The sequence below is a fragment of the Ammospiza caudacuta genome, chromosome 5 (assembly GCF_027887145.1).
Source record: "Ammospiza caudacuta isolate bAmmCau1 chromosome 5, bAmmCau1.pri, whole genome shotgun sequence".
Lineage (NCBI taxonomy): Eukaryota > Metazoa > Chordata > Aves > Passeriformes > Passerellidae > Ammospiza > Ammospiza caudacuta.
The window spans coordinates 78,270,842-78,297,352 of NC_080597.1; the positions used below are offsets into that span (position 1 = coordinate 78,270,842).

General features: G+C 52.4%; 2 protein-coding genes across 5 annotated transcripts in view; both read right to left on the minus strand.

The window, feature by feature from the left end:
- Positions 1-205: 205 nt before the first annotated feature.
- Positions 206-18,275, minus strand: HCLS1 (hematopoietic cell-specific Lyn substrate 1). 3 transcript variants are annotated; one of them, XM_058806127.1, is made up of 15 exons: positions 18,185-18,275; positions 15,940-16,023; positions 14,440-14,513; positions 14,175-14,304; positions 12,877-12,987; positions 12,442-12,496; positions 11,908-12,018; positions 11,235-11,345; positions 10,488-10,543; positions 8,044-8,113; positions 7,694-7,815; positions 6,995-7,108; positions 5,321-5,630; positions 4,529-4,600; positions 206-3,838 (listed from the first exon to the last, which is right to left on the minus strand). In XM_058806127.1, exons 2-15 carry the CDS (start codon positions 16,021-16,023, stop codon positions 3,702-3,704), a joined length of 1,557 nt encoding a protein of 518 aa, XP_058662110.1. In that variant the 5' UTR covers positions 18,185-18,275; the 3' UTR covers positions 206-3,701. The 3 variants fall into 3 exon arrangements, with proteins under 3 accessions (XP_058662110.1, XP_058662109.1, XP_058662111.1); XM_058806126.1 differs by having other exon boundaries at positions 6,995-7,111; XM_058806128.1 differs by lacking the exon at positions 4,529-4,600 and having other exon boundaries at positions 6,995-7,111.
- A 2,216-nt stretch (positions 18,276-20,491) lies between these two features.
- The window catches only part of GOLGB1 (golgin B1), a 41,245-nt gene continuing 35,225 nt past the window's right edge, over positions 20,492-26,511 (minus strand). For both annotated transcript variants that reach the window (XM_058804626.1, XM_058804627.1), the window contains 6 exons: positions 26,352-26,483; positions 25,153-25,311; positions 24,923-25,020; positions 24,129-24,263; positions 22,520-22,625; positions 20,492-22,152 (listed from right to left, as the gene is read on the minus strand). In XM_058804626.1, coding sequence (XP_058660609.1) covers positions 22,018-22,152; positions 22,520-22,625; positions 24,129-24,263; positions 24,923-25,020; positions 25,153-25,311; positions 26,352-26,483 — 765 coding nt within the window. In that variant the 3' untranslated portion in view covers positions 20,492-22,017. The remainder of the gene's footprint in view (positions 22,153-22,519; positions 22,626-24,128; positions 24,264-24,922; positions 25,021-25,152; positions 25,312-26,351; positions 26,484-26,511) is intronic.

Here is a 26,511-nt window from a genome sequence, read left to right on the forward strand (position 1 = left end):
AGGGCTGCCGCAGGCTGCCAGCACTGCAATGTCCCTGCGTGGGACGTCTGTGACAGCGCAGCGAGCCCGGGGCTCCCAGCCCAAGCACATGGCTCTCTGCCATCACTCGCCTCACCTGCAGCGCATCACTGAGAGCAGAATGGCAAAATAAAGCAAGGAACAAGGCTACAAGTCCAGAATTCTGTCTTTATTTTCCAGACGCCCTGTGCTTCAGCTGTGCTCCTTCCAGGCAGCTCTGCAAAAGGCAAATTCATGTGGAGCCGGACATGTGCTGGCCCTGAGCATAGCCACGAGCTCTGCCCCAGGGCTTGAGTCAGGCTCTGTGCAGAACAAGGGCAGTGCCTTGGACTGGAAAACCTGGCCTGGGCAAGAGGGGCTGTCCCACCATCCACTGTCCCCATGTGCCTTGGCTTCAAATCTGATGTCTGCTGGGCTTCCCCAGGCTGCCAGGGAGGCTCTGCAGCACTCTGCACATAAGCACAACGGCTCGCACAGGCCGCCCACGGCCTCAGTGCTGCACTCGGACACGGAGGTCTTGGCACTGAGCCGAGAGCTGGTGGCACTGAACTCCTCACTGGAAATGCTTTTCTTTATGGCCAGAAAAGTTTCCCTGTGCAGCTGTGGTGTGTGCTGTGGCTCTGGGTGACTGCCCGGGGCTCTGCAGCTGGGCCCAAGCTCAGATGATTCTGTGGCTGTGGGGGCAGCAGCCCAATCTGCAGGTGTGCACATGAGGCACATGAGCAGAGCCAGGAGCACGGGCTCACCGGGGCAAGGGAGATGACACAGGCAGGTGACACCTGCAGTCACACAACCCAAACACACTCATCTGTAGCTCAGTTACCAAGAGATACCCGACAGGATCTAATCTGTTCCCAAAGAAACCCACTGGAGAGTCAGAGCTGGGACTAGGAGGCACACAGCCTTGCTGAGAGAGAGCAGCTTGCCATTTCTTAGTGCACAACATGTGCTGATTTTACGCTTCAGGAAAAGAAATGTTTCTGTAATGCACCTGTTGGGTTGGGCTGTTGCTCCTATCCAGACAGGCTGTGAGCCCCTCAGCCCTCCCTGCTATACACCCTTCTGGACTCTAAAAAGTCCTTGAAGCACCCTCAGTGCAGTGTCACTGGGCACATCAGTCTGACCAGCGGACACCTTTCTAAGGAGCCCCTGGAATGGGACAGCAGGAAACAGCAGAAACCACACAAGGAAAAAGACTGGGGAAGTTGCCTCAGAGAAACAAAAAACCCAAAGCACTCCAAACAAAAGCCCCAAAGCCAGCCAACCAGAAACCCAAACAAGAAACCTCCAGAAAAGTTACATTAAAATGGATAATTTTTAACCTGAATCCCAATGCACCTTTCATGTGAGTGTGCCCAGGATCAAACACTGAGCAGGAATGCCACACTCCTGCACAGGTAGTGCAGGCTTGGCCAACTGCAGGGTGGTCCAGAGCTCACCTGAGAACCACACTGAACTCTAAAGCTTTGGTGCCACAGAGGCACCCTCTGCACACACTGCTGGCAGTGGCAGTGATGGGCTGTGCTCACACAGTTCCTCAGGTGTTCCTGCAGCCTCTCAGGTGTTCCTGCAGCCTCTCAGTCCCTCAGCTGTGCTCCCACAGCCCCTCAGCCCCTCAGGTGCTATTCTACTCAGCTGTCCCTGGTTTATTCCTGCAGTGATGGTACCTGCATCCCACAGAGGAACAGTTCCCACAGCTGAACATCCACCTAAGAGGTACTGGCTTGAGGGAGGGCTTTACTTTTGCATTTCTGAAAACTGTTTTTTAAATATCAGCAATAAAATGTTTTCTGCTGTCCTGCCTCCCACATGCCCAGCCTTTTCCTCACATCTGTGATGAAGAGTCAGGCTTTTCAGGAGGCTCCAGCAGGCACAGAGGACACGAGCTGTCACAGAATCACTGGGACATGGCTTGAGCCAGGCCAGAGCAGGAGCTGGGAGGGAGGCACAGACACACCTGTGCCCAAAAGGGTCACACAGACCATGTTCATGTTTCTCTGGTCCACGCTGCAAACACAGCTCGTCCTAAAAATGGAAACCCTTCCTTGGAATAAACACAAATTTGGCTTTCCCAGGGCTCTTTTCCCTGACCCCTGATTAGGATGAGATCCAGGGCCACAGCAACTGACAAAGGTCCCACAGCTCACATCCCTTCTGCCTTGCCTGGACTAGATTTGGTATTTCTGCTCTGGGAATTGCCCCACTGGGAACAGGACACACTCCTGCAGGCTTGCTGGCTGACAGGTGGGGCAGCCTCGATAGAAGAGACCTTGCATTGCACTCATATGCTCTTAAACCATCCCACCTTTCCCCCTGGAAGTGGATGGGAATCAAAATCCTCTTGGGCATAAGACAAAACATTCCCTCTGGCACTGCCAATTTGCCCCTTGATATTTCTCTGAATGTGGATGTACCAAGCTGATCCAAATGAAGCTGATAACACAGAAAAGGCTAAAGCAGAGAGAGGCTGCTGTGCTTTGACACTGGCCAAATGCCATGCACCTACAAAAGCCACAGAGGAGGGAAAAAAATTAAATGGAGAGTTCATGAGTTAAGGACTGTGAGAAAACACTTCACACCATGGTCTCACTACGGCCTGCAGAGGGATCTCAGCTCTGGCACCTGGTGCACCTCCTGCCCTTCCTTCCCCACTGACCTTGCTGTCTCCAGGTTGTTTCCCTCACATGTTCTCACTTCCCCCTCTTCTCTGGCTGGAAAAAAAACAAAACAAACTGTGCCCACTTCGTTTTGATCTTCTTCTTCAATATGAGATTCACGAGAGGTGGAACGTGTTGGTTTTGCACAGCCTGGTTTTTGGTGGGGGGGGGCACAGAGGTGCCTTCTGTGAGAAGCTGCTGGAAGCTTCAACCATGTCCAGCAGAGCCAACCTCTGGTGGCTCTGAAAATTCCATGGGGGATGCAGAGATCCACCCACAGCCCATGGGATCCATGAGGGATGCAGAGATCCATGAAGGATGCAGAGATCCACCCACTGTCCCTGGGATCCATGAGGGATGCAGAGATCCATGAAGGATGCAGAGATCCAGCCACAGCCCAGGGTGAGGTGCCCATGCCAGAGCAGGTGATGCCTGCAGGAGGCTGTGCTCCAGTGGCAGCCCCAGGGGACAGGGGCCCTGCTCCCAGGCTGGAGCAGCCTGTCCTTGGAGAGCTGCACCCCGTGGAACAGCGACCCACGCTGCAGCAGTTTGGGAGGATTGCTGCTCATGAGAGTGGACCTGTGCCAGAGAAGTTCACAGAGAGCTGTCTCCCACTGGAGGGACCTCACAGTCTCACAGGGGAAGGACTCCTCTCCCGGAGCAGTGGAAGAAAATCTCAGTGATGAAACCACCAAAACTCCCATGCCCTGTCTCCCTGCACTGTTGGTGGGAAGGAGGGAGGACTAGGGGGAAGAAAACGTGTTTTAAGAGCTTCTTTTATTTCTCATTATCCTGCTCTGGCTCTGTTAGTAATAAATTCACTTTGTACCTCTAAGTCAAGCCTATTTTGCCCTTGGAGTGTTTTCTCCCAATCCTCACAAAGCCTTCATTAAATTTTTCTCTCCTCTGCAAAGTTGTGGCAGAGGAGGGTGGATGAGTGACTTTTGTGGGTGTCTGGCATTTGGCCAGTGTCAAACCATAACAGAGGCAGAAGTTGGGAGGGAAGCAGCTTGCACTGTGCTAATTTCATTGCAGAAGCTTCACATAATTTGCTGGGAAGAGGCCGACTCTGCCATGGCACTGTCCCCGCCACCAGCCTTCATCCACCATCTCAATGTGCGTGATTGTGTCATCAGGATCAAAAGAAATCTCATCATCGCCATCTGCAAAAAAATTCAAGAAAAGACAGTCACAATGCAAAAAGAACCCCAGAGAGAGCTGGTTCATGCTCTTCCTCCCACCTTCCCCCAGGCAGAAGTGCTCTGATAACCCCAAGAGTTTACTTCACCCAACCCCATCCCACAGCACAGATAAAGCAGAGAAAGAGCAAGACCTCACAGATGAAAGATGAAGTTTCTCTGTTGCTGTCCTGCTCTGGGCCAGGACAAGGCTAATTTTTTGCAGTTGCTGGGAGGGGCCATGGCCACGACACGGAGGTTATTCTGTACCACCTCATGTCATTGCCAGGGTGGGAGAAAGGGACTCTCGATTCCAAGGAACACTGGGTTGAGAAAATATGGTGGAGGGAGCCACCCAATATTGTCTATTGGTGGGTGTTTTTCCATGTGAAAAATTTATTTTGTTATATCTTTTGTTATTAACATTGTTGCTGTTACTTTTCGCTTTCTTATTGCTGTTTCCAAAATTGTCGCTATCTCAGCCTGTGATCTTTGCCTTTCTGTGCCTCCAATTGGAGAGAAGCGATGCTTGCTGGTAGTTCTAAACTGGAGAATAGCATTCCTACACCATGATGTTCCCAAGCCAGGTGTCACTCTGCTTCCCAGAAGGAAGAAATGCAAAGCAGCGAGTCCCAGTCCTTGACCCCGCTGTGCACAGCGCCCGGGCAGACCCACCTCCTTGGTAATCATAGAGAGCCACTGCGCACATCCCGGGGCTCTGCCCCTCGGGGCCATGGGCCGTGCTCCCTGCAGCACACAGGACACACAGGTGAGACACAGGCTGCAGCATCCACACAGTCCTGCTCAGTGCCACCCTCCAGCCCAGCTCTGGGAAGCCCTGTCAGCAAGGAGAGGTGCACCACAGCCCAGAGCAAGGACTGACTTCCCTCCCCTCCCTCAGGGAGACAGTTGGGCCCTGATTTTCATGCTTCTGTCCCAGGAAAAAGGCTGGGAATAGCTCCAAGCTCTTCACTTGCCACAATGGTAGCTGTGTGTGATGGGAGCAGTGACAGCAGCCCATGCAGTTTGCTCCTGGGTGTGGACAAAGGCCACCTGCACTCCTCACACCAGAGACCCCACCAGGTCTAGAGCAGGTCCCCAGAACAGCAGCCATATGAACAATGGGCTGAACCAGAGGCACCCCCAGGCCCCAGGGCAGCACTTGCCAGGAAACTGCAGCCAGAGCATTGGTCCACATCCAGCTTCTCCCAGGGCTGGGGCAGCCCCCTGCCCAGACCCTGATCCAGCAGATTCCTGCTGTCCACTCCAGCATCCCATGCACCTCATCTGTACCTTAGAGCTGGGCAGGGGAGCAGGACACAACCAAGTCTCTACCACAGAAGCTGCTATCCTGACCACAGTAGATTTCAGGATAAAAATTCCCTCTGCAGTTTGTCCCATACATCCAGTGAGGTTAGTGGACAGGTATGAGCTTCCCAAGACACTGGCTATTCCATCAGTACTCACCCAGGTGGGGATGGCTCTCTCTGGGCTCCTGAGGAAGGATCACCTCATAGTCTTCACCTCCATCTCCTCCAAAGTCGTAGGTGGCATCCAGCTTCCCCAGCGCGGCTGGCAGCTCCTCATACTCAGCACCTCCACTGGTGCTGTCACAGTAGTCAGAGGGCTCTGGCAGCTCCTCATAGTCCCCACCAACATCCAAACTTTCATTGTAGGTGGGCTGAGCCTGGCTGGGGACCTTGCACAGCTCTGTGTCCAGATCTGCTGGCCTTGGTGGCAAAGTGGGTGGTACTTCTTCATCCTCCCTATTGGGGTCCTGCCGTGAGATGGGAAAGGGACAGCAAAGTCACCTGCAAGGCACCCACCACAGGCAGCTCTTTGGTGACTCCCAGCACCTGACACGAGGCAGCCCCTTTACTGCTGCCAGGGCACAAAAGGAACACCATTCCCTGCACACCAGAGAAACAGCTGAGCTGCTCGGGCTGTGCTGAACCAGCAGCTGGGATTGGCCCAGAGACCCTTAGGACTCACATGTCTGAACTCTGTTCCTACTTGACCACAGCCAGTGGCAGTGCCACTGCACCGATCCGCTCCCAGAGCTTGTCCTATGGGCTCAGCAATGTCCCATGGGGTCAGCAGTGTCCCATGGGCTCAGCCATGTCCCATGGGCTCAGCCATGTCCCACGGGGTCAGCAATGTCCCACGGGCTCAGCCGTGTCCCACGGGCTCAGCAGTGTCCCACGGGGTCAGCAGTGTCCCATGGGCTCAGCCATGTCCCACGGGCTCAGCAGTGTCCCATGGGCTCAGCCGTGTCCCATGGGCTCAGCAATGTCCCACGGGGTCAGCATTGTCCCATGGGCTCAGCCATGTCCCACGGGCTCAGCAATGTCCCACGGGCTCAGCAATGTCCCACGGGGTCAGCATTGTCCCATGGGCTCAGCCGTGTCCCACGGGCTCAGCCGTGTCCCATGGGCTCAGCCGTGTCCCATGGGCTCAGCAATGTCCCACGGGCTCAGCAATGTCCCACGGGGTCAGCATTGTCCCATGGGCTCAGCCGTGTCCCACGGGCTCAGCCGTGTCCCATGGGCTCAGCCGTGTCCCATGGGCTCAGCAATGTCCCACGGGCTCAGCAATGTCCCACGGGGTCAGCATTGTCCCATGGGCTCAGCCGTGTCCCACGGGCTCAGCCGTGTCCCATGGGCTCAGCAATGTCCCATGGGCTCAGCAATGTCCCACGGGGTCAGCCGTGTCCCACGGGCTCAGCCGTGTCCCACGGGTTCAGCCGTGTCCCACGGGGTCAGCCGTGTCCCACGGGTTCAGCCGTGTCCCATGGGCTCAGCAATGTCCCACGGGCTCAGCAACGTCCCACGGGCTCAGCTGTGTCCCACGGGGTCAGCCATGTCCCACGGGTTCAGCCGTGTCCCATGGGCTCAGCAATGTCCCATGGGCTCAGCAATGTCCCATGGGCTCAGCCGTGTCCCACGGGCTCAGCAATGTCCCATGGGCTCAGGTGCTGTGCAGCCATGGCCCACCCCCAGCCCAGTGCTCCCCCTTATCCTTCCAAAGCCTCCCCCACCCTGTGGCTCCACGTCTCCCTGCAGGGCTGCACACAAAGCACAGCTCCTGCCAGGTGCAATCCCCTCTGCTGCTCCCTCCCAGCTCTCCCAGGCTCCCTGGCACCTGCTCTCCTGGTGACATGGGCTGGTCCCCAGCAGCGCCCCTGGGTGTCCCTGCTGGCACGGCTGCAGGGGCTGCCCCAGTCCCAGCGGGCTCCTTCTCTCTGGGAGGGATTTCCTGCTGGAGAAAAGCCATCAGACTGCTCAGTCCATTTGAACAATGGCTGTTCACGTTCCCAACAGAGCAGCTCAGAATGTTCTCCTCCACCTACAAACCTGCTCTGGGCCTAGGCACTCACAGGTTGGTGACAACAGCTGGGCAGCCCCAAAGAGGAGCAATGTGGGGGGACAGCTCCATCACTAACACCCCACTGTCCTCTGAGTGCAGGAACAGCACCAGGGGGAAGGCAGGCAGACACAGGGGCTGGGGCCATATCCAGTTTGCTGGGATGCATCCCACACAGACTGCTGGGATAGCAGTGCTGGGGAGCAGTAACCACACTGTGTGCCAGGCACCTGAGGCAAAAGAAGCTGAGGCCAGAGCACAGGTTGAGTGCAGGTATGTCCCTGTATGAGTGTTTGCTCTGCTGAAAAGGAAAGTCCAGTGACAACTGTGAAACTCAGTGGCCATCCTTGGCAGATGGAGGGAAGCAGTTTAGGCAGGAGGTTACCGTCAAGAGACTAGACAGAAGGAGCTGCAAGGCTCTGAAGAAAAGTCAGTGTCACGAGTCTTGGAGGACCCAGCAGGACAGCCCTGGCTCACCTGAGCCCGCCGGTGCTCCCGCCTCCTGCTCTCCTCCTGGGCCTGCCTCCTGCTCTCCTCCTCTGCCGACTGCGCCATGAGCTCAAACCGCAGCCGCAGGCTGCTGGCGCCACTGCAGGCTCCTGTGAGGACACAGCTGATTGACCCAGCCCTGCGTCTTCCTTCCACCACCCCCAGCACCCCGGAGAAACCCAGACCTCTGCCTCTTCCCGAGAAACTTGCAGTCAGCCTCCTTCTCCTGCCCTCCAGCACAGGTTATCCCACCACAGCACACACCTGCCAGCAGGCTGCCACAGAAGGACTGTGAGGCCCACAGCTTCCTAAGCCCAGGGCTAGTGCTCAGGTCTCACCTGCCTCCAGGGCTCTTGTTTTCTCATAGGAGGAGGTGGGAGCTGCCATCTCATCAAAGCCAGCAGCACTCTGCAAGAGGAAGTGAAAGAACTGCTCAGCCCATTGGGCAACGCCAGTGCTGGCTTTGGGTACTGGTGATGGCAGGCTTTGCTCCCAGGTACTTTTGTCCTCACCTGCACACCTGCCCTGGGGAGGCTGCTGGCTGCAGTCCCCCCCTTCTGACACCTCCCTGTCCTGGGGATGTGCCTGTCGCCCCCCAGCCAAGGACACAGGTGTCCCTGCCCAAGAGAGCTGGAAAGGTGCTGTGGAGCCCAGCGGGGAAGGCTGAGCAGAGACACAGGACAGCAGGGCTGGGGATGCTCCCTGTACCATAGCAGGGAGCTGGGGGGATGCCTGGGGGCATGCATGGCCATCTGCCTCTTCCCCAGGCCCAGGGACACTGTGCATCCCCCCCGTGGCATGAGGCCTGGAAGCACTTCCCTGCTGGCCACACAGCTGCCTCACCTGCCACGGGTGTGCAGGGGCACAGGCTGGTAAGCAGCACCTGTGTGCAAACACCTGCGGCACCACCGGCTTCAGGAGGGATGGAGAGAGGCTGGGCTGGGAACAGGATTGGTGGGGAGGGTGCAGGAAAGCCAAAATGAGATATAGAAGGCTTAAGGGTTTATATGCTTTCATGAGAAAACTCTTTCATGCACAAAGGAACGAGCAGGTAGGAGCCACTTCTCAGCCTGACACTTTCAGCAGGGGCTGCCTGCAGGTGTCAGAATAGGCTGGTGGCCGACCGTGGCAGCAGCTCCGGCCACAGAGAGCAAGGCACAACTTTCCCAGGCATTGTGCTGGGGAAGGCTGTGAGAAGATGGGAGAAAAGAATGTTAAACACTTCCTATCTTCATTTATTGTACTTGTTGTTGTGAACATGTAGAATGTGTTATGGAGATTTGTTCACTAAAGGGTGATTTCTTGACTGGCTGCTAGTGATAGTGTTTAGATTCAATTGACCAATCTGGTCTGTCTGAATTGGACTGTCTGCAAAGGATGATGAGTTTCTTAATAAGCATAGTACAGTATAATAAAGCGATTGATCAGCCCTCTAGAATCAAGGAGTCAATGCTAATTATTACCCAGCGGGGACCCATGCTACGATAGCTGACTGCAGCCATGGAGCACAACAGCAGCTCTGCCCTCCCTGCAGAGAACACACCTGAGCAGGTAAACCAGCCTGCAGGCTCAGGACCAGGTGTCCACAGGTCACAGCAGAAGCCTGAACATGCTGTGTATATGACAGCATTTTTATTTTGTGTGAGCTTTAGTCTGATACTGAGTGTCCAGAACTTTACCAAAGGGGAGTTCAGGCTGCCTGAGAGTCTGTTATGCTCTGCTCTGGTGCAGCAAATTCAGCATTCCTCAATTCCTGAAGACCAGGCAATCTGAAACTTGTTACTTGCCCAAATAATCCTTATTTTTACCATGTTTGTTTATGCTTCAGTATTCTTAAAATGCACAAATTCATGTTCACTTTCAGCCAAACAAGAACTGCTTATCTCCTCTCTGCATCCTGCTTCCCAAAAGAGCCACAACCCTTTTACCCAGTCCTCATGTGCTTTTGCATGTTGTTTTTGACCACATACAAGGTGTGCCTTTTGTCAGTGCACCTCCATTTGGCTAAATTCAGAGCTAGCACGAATCTCTTGTGAGGGCAGGACAGCATTCCCTCTCTGAGGCAGGTCCAGCCAGCATGGACAGGACCACGGGGGTGGTTTCACTGTGTTTGCATCCCCCCTGCTTCCTCGTGCTCCCGAGCATGGTGATGTTGCTGCTGTACCAAACACAGCCCGTGCCCCAGCAAAGGAAGGAGGTCTCAGGGAAGGCACCCTCACTCCTCTTCCAAATGCCCCAAGCCCCAGGAGCTGCATCTTTTAGGCTATCACATGCATGCAGATCACAGCCACTCTGGCCCCACCGTGGGGACCAAGCCCTCAGGGCAGCTGCCAAGCACAGAACTGGTCCCAGTGCCTGTCACCCCACTCTGAGATGGGACTGCAGATGAAGCTTTGCTTGGCGTCAGCCCAAACAGAAAACCTGAACCAGCAATTTGGTGACCTCTTTTCATGCACAGCAGATTGATCTATGCCATCCCATCCCTGCTGGAGTTTGTCAAGGTGTGCAGGAAGATTTAGCACCTGAGCAGACCATGAGGCACTCCTTGATAGGAGCGAAAAGCCTGCAGAGGGTAACAAACAGCAGAGAAGTGAGAGGTGACAGAGAGTGCCATGAGGAACTCCTGCATTACAGTCTCCCCAGGCTGCATTCCTCTGCACCCTCTGGTTCCACAGCTCTGCACTGGGTACTGGGACCTCAGCTCCACTGGGGGAATCTTCTCTTTCAGCTGGGCAAAAAGCAGTGGTTATAAGGAAGAAATCGCAGGCTGCAGCAGTCTTACCTTATCCACTCTATCCTTCTGGACCCCATAACGGCCTCCAAATCCCTTGGCATAGTCTATATGGAAAAAAAAAAGTTATTTTAGAGTATTTTGTATTTTGTGTACGCTTCTGACTTCAGTATGTTGTGACCAGTGAAATGAGTTTGCATGTGTTATTATCTCTAGTTAATTCCATATGTGATGAGACACAGATAAAGCTAAGTGCTCTGGACAGCAGCTTTTAGGACCTCCCTCCTTTCAGCTGAGGGCACAGGTGTGCAGGGCTGTAGCTGCCAGCCTGAGCCCAAGGCACCAGGGTGAGCCCAGTCATCCCAGCGTGTCCCTGCTCAAACATGCTGCACACAAGGCACTCCTGAGATCTGCTCTGCCTCGTTCCTCTGTGACAGCTCGTGCCTTCAGAGTGTGTCCCGTGTGTGCAAAGAGCAAATCTGGGTGGAATCGGGGCAGGGAGGTTACAATGAGCTCATGGTTAGAAGCATCCCTCACAGGGAAAGGCAGAGTCTGGGAGTCCTGACCTGACTGAGGGAGCCACACTGTGTGTCCCCCACTGATCCAAGCTCCCCCGACTCTGCCCTTGTGCTTTGGGGTTCACTGTGTCTGCAATGTGCTGGACACATTCTGCTTTCAGCAGCTGGATCTCTTACTATGAACCAGCAGCTGGATCTCTTATTATGAACCACAAGCTCCAGACACAGGCCTGTGTGTGCTCCAGGGAAACTGCTGCCACCTCTGGCAGTATTGCCCGACCTCTTTGGGATGCATGGGGCTGCACTTCTTCCTGATGGTCCCAGCCAAGGGCATTCTTGTCCTGGCGATCCCTCTGGACCCCAAACTTCCCACCAAAGCCCACAGAATAGTCTTCAGCCACAGGGATCCAGATCAGGGCATGGAAGAGAACATACAAGGGAGGGAAAGAGACAAGTGGCAGCAGTGTGAGCTCAGGCTGTTCTCACAGGTTTTCCATGCCCAGAACTTAGAGAAAGACATGGAACAAGACCAAATTTCCCCACCAGTGCAGCAGCAACAGCCCTCCCTCCTCCCTGGGATATGCCACCTGCTATTAGCACCTGCCTGAGCGTCCCCTTCACCCTTCTTTTGGTGATATGCTGTCCAAGAGACCCCTGTGCCCACAGAACCCTTCTGATCCTCTTCCTTTAGCCTCAACTCTTAGCAGCCATGCACTGTGCAATGGCTTTCCTCACCTGGCCCTTCTCAACAGCTCCCTGTACTCTTCCACCATTCTTGCAGCAGATTGCAAATGCCCTGCACTGCCCTGCAAGTGTCCATAGTGGCAGTGGGCACAGTGCCCAGCTCCAGCCTGGCACTGCCTGCTCCCCCTCCTCAGCTGGCTCCCCCACCAGCACCCCCAGCCCCTCCAGCTCCCTCAGTTTTCCCAGCTCACCTGGCTGCCAGGGCTCACCTTTCTGAGAGTCATGCTTCTCTGCCTGGCTCTTGTAGTCAAATCCCACAGCTGCTTTGTCCACCTTATCCCTTTCCACTCCATAACGGCCACCAAAGCCCTTGGAGTAATCTGAGGTGGAGCATTGAGTCAAATGCTGCCCTCAGGATGGGGCTGGTGAGGAGGGGACAGGGAGCAGCACTGGGGAGGAGCCCCAGGGAGAAGGGACAGCAGCAGAGATTATGGAAAACACCACAGAAAGTGAAGGGTTTGAGGGGACAGGGTGGATGGCAGGAAGCACCACGGATGAGAGCCCACAGGAATGGGAGCACAAGGCAAATGGACAAAGGGCACCAGGAGACACAGCAGGCCAGGAGGAAAGAAGAAAACAGACATGCCAAGGACAGTGGCACATGGGGCCACAAGGGAGATGGACTGGGAACAGAATCTGAAACAAGAGACAGGAGACTGTGCCACAGCCAACAGCACAGGATACTGGGAGCAGAAGAGAAGCTGGGCAAAGAATCAAGGGGCCACATATGCCCGTGGACTTGCCTTTCTGGGACGAGTGTTTCTCCACCTCACTCTTGTATTCAAAGCCCACTGCTGACTGGAACAACAAGGGGAGGACTGTCAGTCATCCTGAGGGCCAAGATGGGTCTCAGCCTCCCTCCCCTGGGGCCAGGCTGTCACTGGCTCCTGTCTTGTGCTGCAGCACACGGGGGCAAACACCACAGCCCCTGGAGAAACAGTGCTCTGCCTGGGTGGGACAGGCCCACCACAGCAGTGCCCACCAGCCACCTCCACAGGTGCCCCAGGCTGTGGGGCCACTGCCCTGCACACCAGCTGAGCTGTGCCTCAGCGCGACCAGGGCACAGGGCACACCCTGCACGCCCTGAGCTATGAGAACAGCCCCAGGCTGGCGTGTGGCAGCGCTCCAGGGCCAGCACAGGCCACAGGTCTGGGTTTCAGTTGCACTGTCCAACACACCTTATCGGCTCGGTCCCGCTGGACGCCAAACTTGCCACCAAAGCCCTGGGCTGCATCTGTCTGCGAGGAGTGCTTCCCAACATCAGCAACGTACTCGTGTCCCACTGCGCACTGAGAGGAGAGAGTGTGACATGAGCACTCATGGGGGACAGGCAGAGGCACCACAGCTGCTCCCACACACTGCTGACCCACAGGTGACAGGTCCAAGCTGGCTGGGCCATGGTGCCCAGGCTCTCCACGAGGCCTTTGCCAGCAGCAGCTCTGCTCAGAGGCCTGGGAGCAGCCTCGAGGGCTGTCACCTCACAAACGTCCCCACTGCCAGCTCATTAGCACAGCGTGGGATGCTGAATGCCATCTGCTCTCAGGTGCTGGTGGAGTTGCATGGTGGATAATCACAGGGTAGACAAGAGAAAAGTGCAGACAGGCACATAGAGCCAAGAACTCCAGGCAGAGCTCTGGCACCCATTTCCTGTTTGTGTATCTGACAGTGAGAGCCAGCAAACCTGGCCACAGGCCAAGCCAGGAACCCACTCTCCCTGCTGGAGCTGCTGTGGCCAGGAACCACAGACACTCTATGCCACAATGGAACAGCTGTGCTCAGACTCTGCTGGACCACTGTGAGGGTGCTTTTGTTGAGCAACTTCTTGGCCTTTGTCCAGTTTCACCGGGATGCTGCAAGTGTTCAGCTTCTGCCCCTTCTGCTGAGGAGCGTATGCAGTTCCTGACTACAACAGCTCTGGCAGGGAGAGCAGGGAATTTTTGAGGACAGTCTTTCTCACCCTGCCATCCTGGTGTTGTTCAATCCCACAGTGACCACACCTATGGAACTCTATTTCAATTTAAACATCTCACTTCTGAGAAAGAAGCATTATATGCTGAAAGGTGCAGGAAGAAGCGTGATAATGATTATCACAAAACATAGACCAGATCTGATGTCTAGGGCTTTATCTCAGGGAGATATGAGCTCTCTAATGCAGAATATGAGGAGGGAATTACTACACATTAGTTCTGCAAGAACAAGTAGGAAGGCACCAGATTTAATTGTTACACAGCAGGCTTGAACAGCCACAGAAAGCCTTTCACAGCTAAAGGGAGCATTGCAAAGTTGTAGAGAGGAGTTACACAAATTAATTCAAATAGATCCTGGAGACAGAGAATAGGCTAGCTGGATATGCGTGAATCCATGCAAACTCTCCATACTCCCCCTTCAGGGTCAGGCCAGAAAACAGAGATACCCCCTCCTTTATGAGAAAAGCACTTTTCCACTGCGGCTCAGGGAGGCCTTCCACAGCTGTTACCTTATCCATTCGGTCTCGCTCCGTTCCAAATTTGCCCCCATAGCCATAGGATGCCTTGGGGCCAGTCTCCAGCTCCTTCTTCTTGATGACCTCGTGTTCCTCTGATACCTTGTTCCTGAGCTGATGGATGCTGGAGACAGAGACAGGGCAGGCAGGTGTGGGATTTGGCAGAGCCAAAGCCCAGCAGGACACACAGGCAGGACCAGCTGTGCTGTGTCCCCGCGGGGCTGCTCCCCTGCCCCGGTCCCGGTCCCGCTGCACTCACTCAATGTGCTCAGCCCGGCCTGAGCCCTCGATGGTTTTGGCTCCCCAGCGCTGCTCCCGCTCGGAGATGTCATTCTGCGGACGAACGGCAGCCGTCAGCCCAGCCTGCACGGACCAGGCCCAGCCGCACAGACCAGGCCCGGGCCACAAGGACCAGGCCCAGGCCGCACAGAGCAGGCCCGACTGGTACGGACCAGGCCCGGCCCGCACGCACCAGGCCCGGGCCACACAGACCAGGCCCGGGCCACACAGACCAGGCCCAGGTCACATGGACCAGGCCCAACCGGCACGGACCAGGCCCGGCCTGCACGCACCAGGCCCGGCTGGGGTCCCGCGCCCCATCCCCGCTGGGCCGGGGGTCCCGCGCCCACCCCACGAGCTGGGGTGACACCGGCATGTGCGGAATTCTCCGTTCGGGAAATCGCTTGGTAAACTGCACTGACCCCAGCCCTTGGGCCTGGCCATCATGGCCTCGTGTGGTAGCTTTGTGGAATCTCTGAACATGTATTCCATAAAGTGAAGCATCAATAAAGTATTTCCTAATATGGAATAAAACTGAAAATATGTATATTTGAAAGAGAATGAAAAAGTTAATACCAAGTCTTATTGTGTTTATGCTTAGTTTGAATGCTTCCACAAATAGAAGAAATAAAGTAAGCAAAAAAATTTGACAGTGTAGACTTTTCCTAAAACATTAATAACTTGAAACTATGAGAAAGGAATTTGATTTTCTGCCCCAAACTAGAATTTCTTACTGGAAATAGTTAGGCAAGACTGAACCTCACAAACAGAGGACTCTTGTCCAACAGGAGAGGCTTTTTGGAAAGTAATAGAGAAACAAATGGAAAATGAAAACCATGATCCTATATGAATGCAGAGGGTTCTCCAGGCTGAACCCTTCTGCTCTCTCACCAGCTCAACTCAGTTGAACTAGATAGAAAACGAGTGTAAGAGGCACAGAGATGCACCTGCACAAGCTGACTGTAAGCAGAGTAGGACTTTTCACTTGGAAAAAAGATAAATGAGGAAAATCTTGTACAGTTACGAACAGTGTGGGAAAGAGAACATTTGTTTGCTGTGTCTTGTAACATATGTTGTAGAGAGGACAAGGGAGTTACCCTTGTAACAAGGAAGTTTCTTAAACTAGCAGGTTGGAGAAACCCTGCATATTCTGTCCTCCTTAAGTGTCATTACTTGTAGCCAGACATGGGGTATGCAATGGTGTAGAACACTCTGGAGACTGAATGTGGAGATGTGTCAGAAGTGGCTCAGGCAGGTGAGCTGGCAGTGCCTGGCAGGGGCTGATGGCCCTGGGCTGACCCTGCCCTGAGCTGCAGCCCTGCCGAGCCCTGAGCCTGCCCCAGCAGCCGGAGCCCAGGGCCAGGAGCTCTCCACACCACACCACACCACACCACACCACACCACACCACACCACACCACACCACACCACACCACACCACACCACACCATCGGTAGAACAGTTTCCACACCAGACACTCACCACGAAATCAGGGTCCGTGTCCCAGTCGTCTCCCTCAGCCTCCACCTTCACCGACACGTCGTGTCCCACAACTGCTTTCCACATCTGCACAACAGGGACATGCTGTCACCCAGGGTGGCCACAGCTGGCTCATGCTCAGTCACAGCAGAACCTGGGCTGGAAGGGGCCCTTACAGGCCACCTGTCCCTCATATGGCACAGGGCACCCCAAGAGAGCTGCTCCAGAGCCCCAGCATGTCTTACAGCAAAGCACACAAGGAGTATAGGTGCAAACCATGGCCTTCATGCACCCTGACTGCAGCGGGAACACACACATTATAATGTAAATGAATGCTGGCATCCAGTTACCAGGTTCTGCTTTTCCAGCACACATTATTTTTCTGTGCTGTGGGAGGCTGTTGCCTGAGTTATCCCTGCTATTAGTTCAGTTGCACACACCACGGCATGCTCCAACACCATGACGCTGTGCTGTTGGAACTGAGGTGGATTCCTCAAGCCTCCGTCTGCTTTTCAACCTTTTAATCCCTGCCCATAGCCTAGAGAGGGGTCAGAGCAAGGCTGGACGGTGGTGTGACAGCACCGGTGCTGTGTGGGGTTCATGTCTGTCACATGGACAAAATGGGAAATGGGGATAAAAGCACTGAAGATGTAGGGCTGAACGGGCTGAGACTGTGGTGGAACTGCTCCTGAAGGCCTGGAGGAAGCGATGGGCCCAGGAAGAGGAAGTTAAAAGTAATGTGAAATCTAAAACTGCTACATTTCATTTTCAAGGTGACAGTGAAAACAACATGATGAACCCCCCCCCCCCCCCGAAACAACTTTTTCCAAAATGAGAGACAGAGAGAAAAGATTAGTTTACTGCCTGTACACCCCAGAGCAATCACTCTCACCAGAGCTCCATCCCTCCATATCCCACCCTTTTTCTTCCTGCAGTATTGAGGAACTGCAAGTTCTCTGTGTTGCCCAAAACAGCTTTTTCGTGGGGCAGAGAGAAAGATGGAAGAGAACGTGCAGGAAAGACTGAGCTGGGCCCTGTTCTCCATCACACCAAACTGTGACCAGATCAGCAGGAAGGAGGGGAGCTCCTGTGTGCTGGATCTTCAGTTAACAGCAGCTTTTACCATGTGCCCAGCTGTGCCAACCCCTCACTCCCATGGCTGTGTGGAAGCCTCAGACAGCCCTGAGCTCTTGGGGCAGTTGTCCTCTGTGAAAGCAAATTGTTTATGCTGAATAATTAATAATTCTTTGTTTATGCTAAGTAATTAACAGTCCCACATCAAAATGGGAGCGCTTAAGTGAGCAACCTTCTGGTTTAGTGAGTGCACTGCTCAGTTTCGAGCTGTCCTTTACAGAGAACCAGCACTGTAAGATCAGGGAGCGAAGAGAAACCAAATAAGGACAGCAGTGATGATTCTTTCTTTTGTCAAACAAAGGCCAGGTAGTCAGCTAAGAGAGAACATGAAGGGCTAAGGCAGATACACAGTCTGTATTTAGGTTTTGGGCCTTCTCCAGGTGCCTCAGGATCACAACCAGTCTGTGACATTGCCCACTGACAGCAATCCCGTGCCAAACTGGATGCAGTTAATTGCAATTAGAAGCAGGGGCTGTGGAAACGCTCATGTGGACAACACAGCCCCTTCTAACTAACACCTTTCTTCTCCTTTTCCTGTCTCTCATTTTTTTTGGCATCTCTCAGCCAAAGACTTTTAAAGTTTGCTGCTCATTTTTGTAAAGCATAAACCAGCAATAATAACCAGCTAGCACAGGGCTGCTCATCATCAGGGCAGCTGATCTGAGCTCAAATAAGATGGTTCAAGGTTTTAAATACTGCTGTAAATGGTTCTTGACCCCCCATTCTCCAAAGCTGCTTGCCATGCATTGTGAGAACCATGACAAACCACAGGCTGTAATCACATCACAAGGCTCTGTCATATGAGAAATGTCTGTCCATATGAGAAATATCAGCCAGGGTAGCATCTCAATCCTTTTTTGTCCCATTTTCCCCTAGGAAAACATCCACTACAGCACAAATACAGGGCTACCACACAGCACAGTCATGCTGGTAGATTTGGAAGTGTGGTGGCTTAGAGCCTCAAACACAAGAACCACAATGATGACAGGACAACAGCCTGAGAAGCAAATGTCGAGCACTGTTCACTTAAACATGCTCTTAGCCCACCAAAAACTACACATTTTTGTAGTAATTTCTCACTTTCTACTACCAAAACCCCCTCAAGTTTTCTTACCTTTAAAGGCTCACCAGTTCCTGCTGGTAAACTTGCTGCTTTTTGCTCAGGCACCTGCTGAGCACAGCTTTGGGCCTGTGTCTGCTCCGAGTTCCTGTTTTAACTTCAGCACTTTTCACTTCCTGCACCCCAGCCCCCAGCTCTGCTCGACTTGTGAGTCCCAGAGCTGGCCCCAGTGCTGCAGCTCCCCTGCAGTGCTGCAGTTCCCCGGCAGTGCCGCAGCTCCCCGGCAGTGCTGCAGCTCCCCTGCAGTGCCGCAGCTCCCCTGTGCTGCAGCTCCCCCGCAGTGCTGCAATTCCCCTGCACTGCTGCAGTTCAGCTCCCCGGCAGTGCTGCAGCTCCCCTGCAGTGCCGCAGCTCCCCTGTGCTGCAGCTCCCCCGCAGTACTGCAATTCCCCTGCACTGCTGCAGTTCAGTTCCCCCGCAGTGCTGCAGCTCCCCCGCAGTGCTGCAGCTCCTCTGCAGTGCCACAGCTCCCCAGCAGTGCTGCAGTTCCCCTGCACTGCTGCAGTTCAGTTCCCCCGCAGTACTGCAGCTCCCCTGCAGTGCCACAGCTCCCCTGCAGTGCTGCAGTTCCCCTGTGCTGCAGCTCCCCCGCAGGCTGCCTCTGCCCTGAGACACTGATGCAGTGCAGACACAGAGTTCCTCCATCAGCACACTGGAGCCCAGCGGATCCTAGCACACTTGTGTTCTACAGAAGACTCTCACATGGGTATAAAAACCAGAGTTCTGGTGGAGGCACAAATCCTGGAGCCATGTCTTGAGCATGCCTTTCACTTTCAGCATCTCTCCCCATCACTTGGAGGCTTGAGGAGAACACTAACTGTGCTCCTGAACCTTTTCCATTCTGCCTTGGGGCCTGAAAACTGCTCTGATCAACAGGAACTTGGGGTTGCTGTTGCACATCACCAGTACCCACATGAGAGAGCCAGAGTGGGCACAGTCCAAAGGCTGCACTGAACTGCAGTCAGCTCTCCAGTGACACCTGTGTCTCGGACTCCTGGGGGCAGCAAGCACTCCTGAAAAGAGTCCAGCACAGGGTGCTTTCATGGTGCTCAGGAGCAACTTGCCTGTGACTGCACCCTCTGTTGTTTCTCCTCAGCAATGGCCTTGATGCAGCTCTCATTATCAGGGGGGGTTGCTCTGCCCTGGGTGAGGGCACCTGCACAGGCTCCTTGCACCTCATCATGAGCTTTGTCTGCCATTCCCAGACCCTCACACCTGTCCTGCAAAGGGAGCTGAGAGGATCAGGAGGGCACCCCTTAGAGCTCCATGCAGTGACTCGTACCCACCCCTGGTACTGCCTTCCTCCTGGCACGTAACCACACCTGTCCCAGCCTCAGGGTGCTGCTGAACTGGCCTGAGTGCCCGAGGATGACAGAGCACAGCTTCGTTGGCCGACCTTCCTTGTCAGCCTTTATTGAAGATAGATCAAAAATCAAGGCAGGACAGGTCTATTGGACAAGAAACAAAACGTTGAAATGTTTGAGACAGGAACAATCAGCTAAAAGGCCCCACCTTTCATCAGGTCAAACCACAAAGCTGTTCAGTCAGCCTATGCTTAGCAGATCAGGAGATCCTTTTGAGGTTTTATTCCCATATTTAATCTAAGCTATAACTGTTCTGTCTGTAGGCATAAAACATTTAAATGTATCTGAGGCCTCAGAATCATGCCTTTGTTCAGTTCAGGGAAAAATGCATGCGCTTTAAGGAAACATGCTTCACTTATAATCCTTGCTCCTGTTAAACACAGTGCAAAACATCATCTACAGCCTTACAACAGCCCCATGGAGGCTTTTGTTCCAGCGGTGGTTGCGGACTATAGCAGTGACTATGAACAAGGGTACCTGGTTTTGGCTACACAAAGTTGGGACAGTTGAACGACCAGCATGTTCTAGCTCACTGCTGCCAACTTCTCTATCTGTCCTGGGGTCACACAACTCTAACAAGGTGCAGTGTTCAGGCTAATGTGCAAAAACAAACCTAGGCAGGTATTGTTTCACTGGAATCGCTTTCACGATGCATGCAACGGTTTGGGTTGGAAGGGATCTTAAAATCATTAGTTCCACCCATCCCTACCATGAGACATTGCCCATTCAGGTGCTATTTCCTTATTCTGTCAGGTGAACAAGAAGCGAGATAGGGACAAAAGGCCATCACCCAGGCATTCACTTGTATAACGAAACAGCTTCTGCAGCGATCACACAAGGCAGTGCACACAGAGGGGACCTGCAGCCCCAATGTGCCCCACACAAGGTGTGCTGATACAGCAGCACTACACCCTGCACTTGCAGTTACATGGCAATGTTTCACAAACTCCATCTGAAAAATAAACTTTATTATACATACAGGAGTTCATACCCCAGGAAGATATGGACAAACTATTTGGTCATTGAATTTGACATAGTTAGAGGAAGTTCACACTGACAATCACAGACAGTCCACAAGAGGATATCTGGTGCCAGTGCTCTGGACCTGCCAGAGATCCAGCTGGTTTAGCTACCAGTGAAATCACTCCACCGTCAAACAGGCTTTCTGCACTGGCTAGAGCAGCTTAGTTTATCACCAATATCAAAAGAACTACCTCTTTCCCATGGGAAAAATGTGACTGTTAATGCTCTACTGAGAGGCAGATGGGATTCTCCTGGCCAGTACTCTGAATGAAATGACCACTCAGGATCTGGCAGCGAACACCACTGAGCTTCCTTTGCATCCAACATTCTCCTTTTGGAAGTGGGCAGTCTCAAATTTAGGAGGTTCTTAGAAAACAAATGGAAATAGATCCATATTTCCATATATCATAAAAGATTCAGTCCATTTGTATCATTTGATTTGGGTCCAAACATGCCCAAACACCAGCACCAGCTTTCTACACCAGAGGTTCTAAAAGCAGAAGGTTTTAGAACTCTGGCTCCTTCCTCAGCACAAGGGAGAGAGTTTATTTCTGGAGCTTCTGCATTTGCTTTGGGCCCACACAGCACATTATGGACCCCTTCAACACAGCCTGTGCAGGTTCAGTCTTGTGACAAGTATTTAGTGGATGAGAAGGCAGGAGCAGGGCTGCTCTACTAGAGGTAAGGCAGCACCTTCCATCATAAGAGGTGCACAAATACTATAAATAGGAGGATTTTTAACTTAAGAGCTAAAAGGTTTCATGTTTCCTATTCATTTTAAATAACTAAACTACTGGCATTATTTTTACAGACTTGTCAGGGCAGACATATGACTGATTTTGAATGGAATGCTCACCACAGCCAGATATACTAATTTTGGCCCTTCTTCAACAGGAGATGCAACTGAGCAGGAAACATGATTTTAAAATTCACATTCCTTAAAGTGCCCATAACTTTCTTAGGATATGCATTTCAGACAGCTCTGAGCCATGGAGCAAATCTAAGGGGTGGAAGAAAGGGAAGACAATTCTCCTACATCCAGCTACAATGTTCCCCCAACCTCACTTATGGATTCAGCCTAAGAGGGGGAAGATTGTGCAGTTTTAGAAGTGCTGAAGTACTGCAGCAACACAAGAGTATTTTTCGTATTCCTATTGCAGCACAATACTATCTAAAATGAGTGGTAATGCTTCCAGGCACAGGAACAGATGCTGTCCCTGAGGCTTGCAGCACAACCCTGGCTCAGCAAACGAAGCACTCCCATAGAAACACCAAGGGAAGGGCAGATCTCCTGGAGCAGCTCCCCAGCACTGACAGCAGGGGCTGGGGGCAGCTGCTGCTTCAGGGCTGGTTTGGAAAGGCTGGGACAAGGGCTGCCCTCCCGTGAGGGCGTGCAGGCCCTCAGCATGCACAGGGCTGAGGAAAAGCTGCCACTCCCATTCACAGGTGGCCTGTGAAGCACAGGAAGAGCAGGACATGGACAGCAAGCAGGTACGTGGCCACCAGCAGGGGCAGGTGGGCCCGGGAGCGGAGGAGAGAGCGCAACAGGCGCCGCAGTCCAGGAGTACTCCGGCTCTGCAAGAGTAAAGAGAGAGCAGTTACTACAAGGAGTGGCTGTGGCCCCAGCTGCCTTCATCCGGAACTCTCCAGACCATGGAGATAAGTTTGTTTAAGCTAATGAGCATAAACCTTCCCCAAATTGCTCTACAGTCAGATCCTAACACTAGGGCAATCCTCATGAAATGCTCCCTTGCCCTGCTCTCTGCAGGCTGTCCATGAGCCAGCCCCATCCAGTTTTGTTTCCAGCACGGTGAGAGCAGAAAAACTACAGAGTCCCTGACTGATTTATGTGTGTCTACAGAGGAACTGAAGTGCTGTAGGTTCAGTTTCTTGAAGCAGCTGGGGCTCACATAATTGACAGCTGTGAATGTTAAATTCTTACTCTGCTGGAATTATTGTCCGTGGAGTCGATCAGCAAGGACTGCTCATGCCCTGGAGTCATATCAATGCTGGCACTTAAGGAAGATGACCACTCACTTGACTGCAACCTGCCACAACAAATATGAAATTAAATTCAGTTTTTTATTATGATGTCCCAAATCAACACTGTAACCAAGCTTAGGAAAGAAGGCATTTCTCAAAAAAGGAAACAACCCCTGCAAGCAAACTGGTTTCACTTGCCAAGAGCTGGTTCCATTTGAACAGGTCTCATGCCGCCTGAGCTCACATTGAGCAAAAGAACAGGGTGGCTCAGCTACCAAGAGTCTTTCTTCCTTTCAAGTGAAATTTTATAGTGTGACTTGAAAGAAGTCAGGGCAGATAATACACCTGTATGCTTTAAATTCTATGAAATTATTTTGGAAGCCAGCTCTGGCTGCAATAGTGCTGGTTCTTCCTATTTTCTAGTGACAGAGGCAGTAATCACATCCTGGGGCTATGGTTTATTAGTGAGATCAGCTGCAGGAGGCTTTTATAGACTTTAATGCCAGAAGGAGCTATAGTTGTCCAAACCTTGTAGCAATTACCAGGGAACTTCATCCAGAATTCTTCCATACAGACCATTATTTTTTGACTAAATCAGCAAGTGTGTCAGAAGAAAGGCATTGTTTTCATGTAAAAGACTCCACTAGTCCATAACTCCCGTTATTTGAACTATCAGGAAATGCACAGCATGCGTGCCTACAATCAGGTCATGCACTAAAGCCCCCTCCATAGTCAGTGAGGGGAATCAAGCATTTTTAACCTGCTGCTCACTGCATCCTAATGCCAACATCTAGTCCAGACCAGCTGCCTTTGCTCTGCTGACTCTGAGGGCATCCATGCAGTGCCCTGAGATGGGCAGAGCCCTGTGCAGTGCACAGTGCAGTGCTGGAGAGGGGGCACGGGGCAGGACAGGGGGCTGGGCTCAAACTAAGCCTGGGAAAAGTGGACAAAAGTCCTTTCTCGTAAGTGTTTAATTGTTTATCAATAACCAAATCAATGAAAAGTTGATGTTAATTGGCAATACATTAAAAATGAGTGACATTCTTCAAGTCAAAACTGTTTCAGCCATGACAGACAGGTGCTTACTGGGCAGATAAATCCCCTGGAAGCATGAGAACTCCTCTTCAGCCTGCACCCAATTCTCAGTCTCCGAATCTATTTTCCAGTAGTTAATTTAACTAATCAAGCAAGTTGGCATCTAACTTCTAGACAGAACTTGTCTTAATGTCTAATCATTTGTCTCATCCTATCTGCCTACAATTGACGGAACAGTAGCCCAGGGAGGGTGTGATGCCTTCCTCTTTGAGATACTCAACAGCCATCTGGAGAGGGTCCTGGGCAGCTGGCTCTAGGCTGAGCAGGGGGCTGGACCATGTGGTCTTTGGAGGTACCTGAACCCCTTTGGACCCCCACCCTCAACCTTTCTGTGATTCTGCCACCGACATGGTAGCTGTCTCTGTGCCACCAGTGCCATTTGACAGAGGGATGTGATGAAGTGCATATGAAACACAGAGCTAGCAGCAGCACACTTCTGTGGTGATGGTGCTCCTTTGCTCAAGCTGCCTCACCTCCTGATCTGATCCTGTGCTGCAAAAAGAGCCTCCTCTGCAGCAAGGCGACGGTCCCGCTCCTCCTCCAGCTGCTCCTCCAAATACTTCATATCCTGCTTTGTGCTGCTATGTAAGTGTTCTGTTTCAGACAACCTGTCAGGAAGTAACACAGCATATGCCAAAAAGGCCCAAATCATGGACCACTGTGTTTCTATTGCATTCACTGATGCAGTGTGTGAACAGACTCAAATTACCTCCCAGCTCACAGAGGAGACTTAGTCATCTTTACTATATATAAAATATTTGGAAAACATGAGAGAAGATAAATCTCTTCAAGCTTCAGTTTCACATCAGGAAGGACATCCTTGCCTCTGTCACCATGGCTCCACCTTCTGAAAATTATTTTGAAAGGGTTTGAGGAATCATGTGCCAGATCTTAGTTTCAGAAACTTACAAGGAATCCTGTGCTACATCTCAATTCCAGACACAGTCTCAGGCTACAACCCTGAGACCAGGACCATTGATATACTTCACCAGCTACTGAGGATTCAGCCTACCAGATTCAAGATGCTGGTATTTGGCTGGCATTGCTGCTGTATGTTATCCTTGTGGTTTTTTGAAGCTCCAATCCAAAGAGATAACTAATGACAGCTATTAAGTGCATTCAACAGTTCCTCCAAGTCCACAAGATCCTAGTGTGGGACTGAGTTTTCCCAACACTGGTGCAGAGTAAAAGCATCAGGCTCATCACTAGCCTCAAGGCCTCCATCAGGACCAACATCCCCACCCCTGTTTTCTCAGACTTTCTTTACCTCAGCTGCAGCTCCTGCAGTTCAGGTGTGTAAGTGCCTCTCTGTGACTCATTCTTTTCTTGGGGTGCTCCTGGAGCAGCGTCTGTTGCGAACAGCTCCTGAAAGAACACAAGAATGTGCTGCAAACTGTACTGAATCAAGAGGGCACGCAGCCACTACAATGCTGGACAGTTCACAGAGCCACTTGCAGTGAGCTTTCCCCCGCAGTGCAGCAAGGCCAGCCCCCTCACCATGCTCTTGTCTGCAGCCTGCAGCTCCTGGAGCTGCCTCTCAAGCACCAGGCAGCGGTTCAGGACCTCGCTGTAGTGCGGATGGCTCTCACAGGTGCCCCGACTGCTCCCTCGCAGCTGCAGGGAGAGGGCATTTTTCTCCTCAAAAACCTGAGATAGCTGAGAAGAGAAAACAATCAGCAAGCAAAGAAATTGATTTTGTGAAAGCAAAATTGTTCTCTGTCTAGTTGAGGGTAAGAGTTCTCTTGAGAACATATAACTGCCACGCTGCCCATCACTAATGTCAAAAGATCAGTGACAATCTCCAAGAGTAGCTTGTGGCAAACGTTTCTGCAACAGGAGTCTCAAAACATCAAAGAGATGTACAGAATACTACCTGTCCAGAAAAAGATTTCTACAGTGCTGATATTGACCTAAACCTTTTAGAAATATCATCAGTAAATTATTATTTTTTATTCTCACTTTCACCTTGAACACAGCTCTCTTTCTGAAGATGAATAAATTCTGGGTCTTCCATTTCAGAGTGGGAATTGATCGATTGTGATTGTGCACCGAAATGCAGGAAGTGTTTCAAGCTAGCAGGCAGAAGTGAAGATGACAAGCTTGCCTTCCCAAGGAGGGACTTCCTTCAGCAGCCCAGAAAGCAGGAGGCTAGCAAGTGCTCCTGACCATAGACATGGAAACTGCAAACAACTTTCTTCATATGGTCTCACTCTCTGGTCCCTTTGGCCTTTACCTCCCCCGTTCAACTTCTTTCCCCCACTGTCCCCTCCATCTGTCCTCTCTCCTCCCCTCTCCCCTTCTGTCACCTCGGCAATGGCAGAAAAGCTGCTGGTTCAGACCCTGTCCCTGAGCCTGCTGCATGGGATCTGCCTGGGGCCTGCATGTCCTTCTGGTCCACAGGAGCAGCTGTGCCCCTCATGGCCTCTCAGTGCAGAGCTCTGGCTCTCACAGCTGCTCACTGAGGAGAGCAGGGCATGGGGAATGCGCTCTGCTGCTGTGCCAGCCCTGTTCAGCAGCAGTGAATCCATCACTGTGATTCTAACACTGCTTTGCTGAGAGATCCAATTCTGATTTTGTGTTACTTCATTGAATGCCTGCAAGGACAGATCCACTCTTGCTTCCTGAACCCTACTGCAGCCAAACCCTGCCCACATTCCTTCTCCCTGACTGCAAGCAAGTGTAAGACGTATCAGTACCTTGCTGTTTAACTGCTGAATTCTGAGCTCTTTCTGGTGCAGTTCTTTCAGACTGTCACTTAGCTGGGCCTGGAGGTGTTTCATCTCTGCTTCTAGGCTTGAAAAGTCCCCTTTCAGGACTTCTGGAGAAATCTGCCAAGGAAAGAACAATGGAAAATAG